Raw genomic sequence first — 3,094 nt, forward strand, 5'->3', positions numbered from 1 at the left:
CTAATGTTTTCCATTTGTGTACTCTGGCTTTCTCTTAACTGTTGGAGACTTTTTTCTTGTTTATTTTCTTTCTCCTCCAACTACTGCTGTAGTCTCTCTTCTTGTTTATTTTCTCATTCTTCTTGTTTCTTTTCTTTTTCCTCCAACCACTGCTGTAATTTATCTTCTTGTTTCTTTTCTTTTTCCTCCAACAACTGCTGTAATCTCTCTTCTTGTTTATTTTCTCGTTCTTCTTGTTTCTTTTCTTTTTCCTCCAACCACTGCTGTAATCTCTCTTCTTGTTTATTTTGCTGTTCGAGCTGCCACCGTTGCAGGTTTTCTTGTAAATACTGTTGTTTCTGTTCTTGTTTCTTTTATTTTTCCTCCTACAGCTGCTGTAATCTCTCTTCTTGTTTCTTTTCTCGTTCTTCTTGTTTCTTTTGCTGCTCTTGTATTGTTGCCATCAAATCTGCTAAGCTATAGTTTGATTTGCCGCTTCTCGTTTCCATTTTTTCATCCCACTTCTGATACCAATTTGTTACATCTCTAGTCCGTTTGTTAATCTTTTATAATTCCTTCTGAAGAGAACTATAGCGATACAAGTCCTTTCTTAAATAAAACTAGTTTATTCTTTCTCAATTCAACTTTGCAATACACTTAATTTCCACTGTAACTTTAAACACACGCTATAATTCACAATGATTCACGCACTTACTTACAGTCACTATTGCGCTTGACTCAATTGTCTGTCTCTATCTCTGCCAGTCTGCTATTCCAATCCGATTAATTTGTCTCACGTTATCGGCGCACTTATATACAGGAATAGAGGGCACCTAGCACATACTGGATTATTCATGATGTTCCCCGATTCTTCTAGAATATCATTACCAGGGCCGAATTTGGATGAAGAGAGGCCCTAGGCCATTCCATTTGTGAGGCCTCTCCCAATCCCCCACCCTCACGTCTAGAGGAAGATGGAAGAATGTTTTAAACAAAATTCAGTGAAGCCGAGGATGATGACGGTGTTTAAAATTCCGCAATTCACAATTCCTCCTCTAAAGGACATAAGATGTTATTGTTAAATACCGTAGTGATTAAAAAAATACATAAATGTTAAAATTAATATTGTGAAAAACTTTTCCAAAAACCGAACTTTGCAAACATTTTGTGGAATAAGCAGGGATTTTTTAGGAAAATGAAATTGTAAGTTTACTGTTATATTCTTTAAAAAACTTGAGCTTACAAATTTTATTTGCTAGGAAGTGTTAATAAGGTGATCATGACTACCTGACAGTGAGTGTGACATTTTTAGATCTTACTATATGTTGTCATTAAACAGTCAGTTTTAAAATACATATTAAGAAACAAAGAAACTACTATCATCAAATACACTAAGACTAAAAATTTTTTCTTAGCCTTCTTCATAGCAAAATCATTCAAAACTTCATCAAAATTTGTTTGTCTAAGCTTGTCAATGCACAGAATGCTCAGTGCGGACAACCTCTCTTGAGACATTGTGGCCCTTAATTTATTTGTAATTCTTTTGAGTCTTGAAAAAGACCTCTCTCCCAAGCAGTTAGTGTCCATTAAGCTAAGAAATAGCCGCATGATTACTTGCACATTAGGGAAGGCCATCTGAATTTTTTCCTTCTATATAAGTTGATAAAGGTCTATATGAGACAGAGAGTGCTCTTCTGTAGGTCTATGGCTCTGTCTCATGTACAAGTGAAAGTGCAAAGTTCATCAGTAAGTCTCAGGTCAACATCTTCTGGGTGTGCTTCCATCAACAGTTCAACACATTGCTGAATTTCTTGCTTAGATGCTGTCAGATTAGCAAGAAAGGAAAACATTTGTGCAACATCACTGTACACAGTAGCTCTTCTTCTTAAATTGGCATCAAGTACATCTAGTATAGGAATAAAGGATTTTATCCTAAACTTATCTCTTGAAGAGAGTTCATCTAAGACATCGGGACCAGGTGCATTTTCGTCATTTCCTTGCTGTTTCCTTACTCTTTGTCTCCTTGTGACAGTTCTGTAGTTAACATTTGGCAAGGTGGCTTTTGCTTGTTGCTCAAGCTCATCAAAATCTAACTTTGCTTAAAAAATCCTGAAGTAAACTGTACAAACATGCACAAGTACTCAATAACAGTTCTGATTTCTGAATAGCTTTGCTGACCTTGTGAAAATGACGTAGCACACGGGTCCAAAAATACAACACAAACACAAATTCCAGTTCTTCCATTTTCTGCAAAAGATTGTTAGCTTGAAGCCTGGTATCATCCTTCTCATTAACATCAGAGTACAAATGACTGAGGGCATCAATGACAGCTCTGTAACTTTCCAAAATAGCTTCTGTGGCTTTTGCATGTGCCTCCCACCTAGTGTCTGACAAATATTTAGGCACTTTTGACTGAAGTTGCAAAAATGATTTTAGAACTGCCCATCTCTTTGTGGAGGATGAAAAGAAGGTATTAATTTCATTGATAATGCCAAAAAAGTTCACTGCATCAAAGCAGCAATCAACAGCCGAATGGCCCACTAAATTTAAAGAGTGACCAGTGCATGGAATAAATCTTGCAAATTGCTTCGAGTATTTTTGTTGCATACTGTTGTACCTACCAGCCATGTTGGCAGCATTGTCGTAAGACTGCCTTCGGCATTTTCTAAAGTCAATTTCAAGCTCAGTAATCAGATAGTTAAACATTAAATCAGCCATGTTTTCTCCTGAGTGGTCTTTAAGCTCAAGGTAAGTTAAAAATCACTCACTTGATAAACCGTCTTCAGGCAATACAAATCTGATAATTAAAGTCAACTGATTAGTATGTGAAATTTCAGGGGTGGAATCTACTGACAAGCTGAAATATCCAGCCTTTTTCACGTCGCTCAGAATTGCGTCCTTAACTTTTTTTGCCATGAGTTGAATCATTTCCTCACATACAATTTTTGACAAATAAGAGTGATTTCCTGATCCGGTATTTTTATACCAATTGATATGAGTGACTAAAAATGGTTCAAATTTTGCTACTAGTTCTAAAAGACCAAGATAGTTGCCGTTATCTGGAGATCCAAATTGTTCATTGTTTGCTCTGAATGGTAAGCCTCGTTCAGCAAGA

The 3,094-nt window shown here is 36.3% G+C and overlaps 1 protein-coding gene across 1 annotated transcript; it reads right to left on the bottom strand.

Moving 5' to 3' along the window:
* Window positions 1-1,694: 1,694 nt before the first annotated feature.
* On the bottom strand, window positions 1,695-2,697 carry LOC106464480. Its single transcript, XM_013924623.1, has 2 exons — window positions 2,158-2,697; window positions 1,695-2,072 (listed from the first exon to the last, which is right to left on the bottom strand). Exons 1-2 carry the CDS (start codon window positions 2,695-2,697, stop codon window positions 1,695-1,697), a joined length of 918 nt encoding a protein of 305 aa, XP_013780077.1.
* Between the last annotated feature and the right edge of the window lie 397 nt (window positions 2,698-3,094).

The sequence above is a fragment of the Limulus polyphemus genome, unplaced genomic scaffold (genome assembly GCF_000517525.1).
Source record: "Limulus polyphemus unplaced genomic scaffold, Limulus_polyphemus-2.1.2 Scaffold1664, whole genome shotgun sequence".
In the NCBI taxonomy this organism is placed as follows: domain Eukaryota; kingdom Metazoa; phylum Arthropoda; class Merostomata; order Xiphosura; family Limulidae; genus Limulus; species Limulus polyphemus.

Bases quoted from the DNA above. Each gene is read 5' to 3' on its own strand.
- LOC106464480 (XM_013924623.1), bottom strand. From the start codon at position 2,697: ATGGCTGATTTAATGTTTAACTATCTGATTACTGAGCTTGAAATTGAC. The intron at 2,073-2,157 runs GTCAGCAAAGCT...TTTTAAGCAAAG, and splicing joins TGCTACGTCATTTTCACAAG to TTAGATTTTGATGAGCTTGA.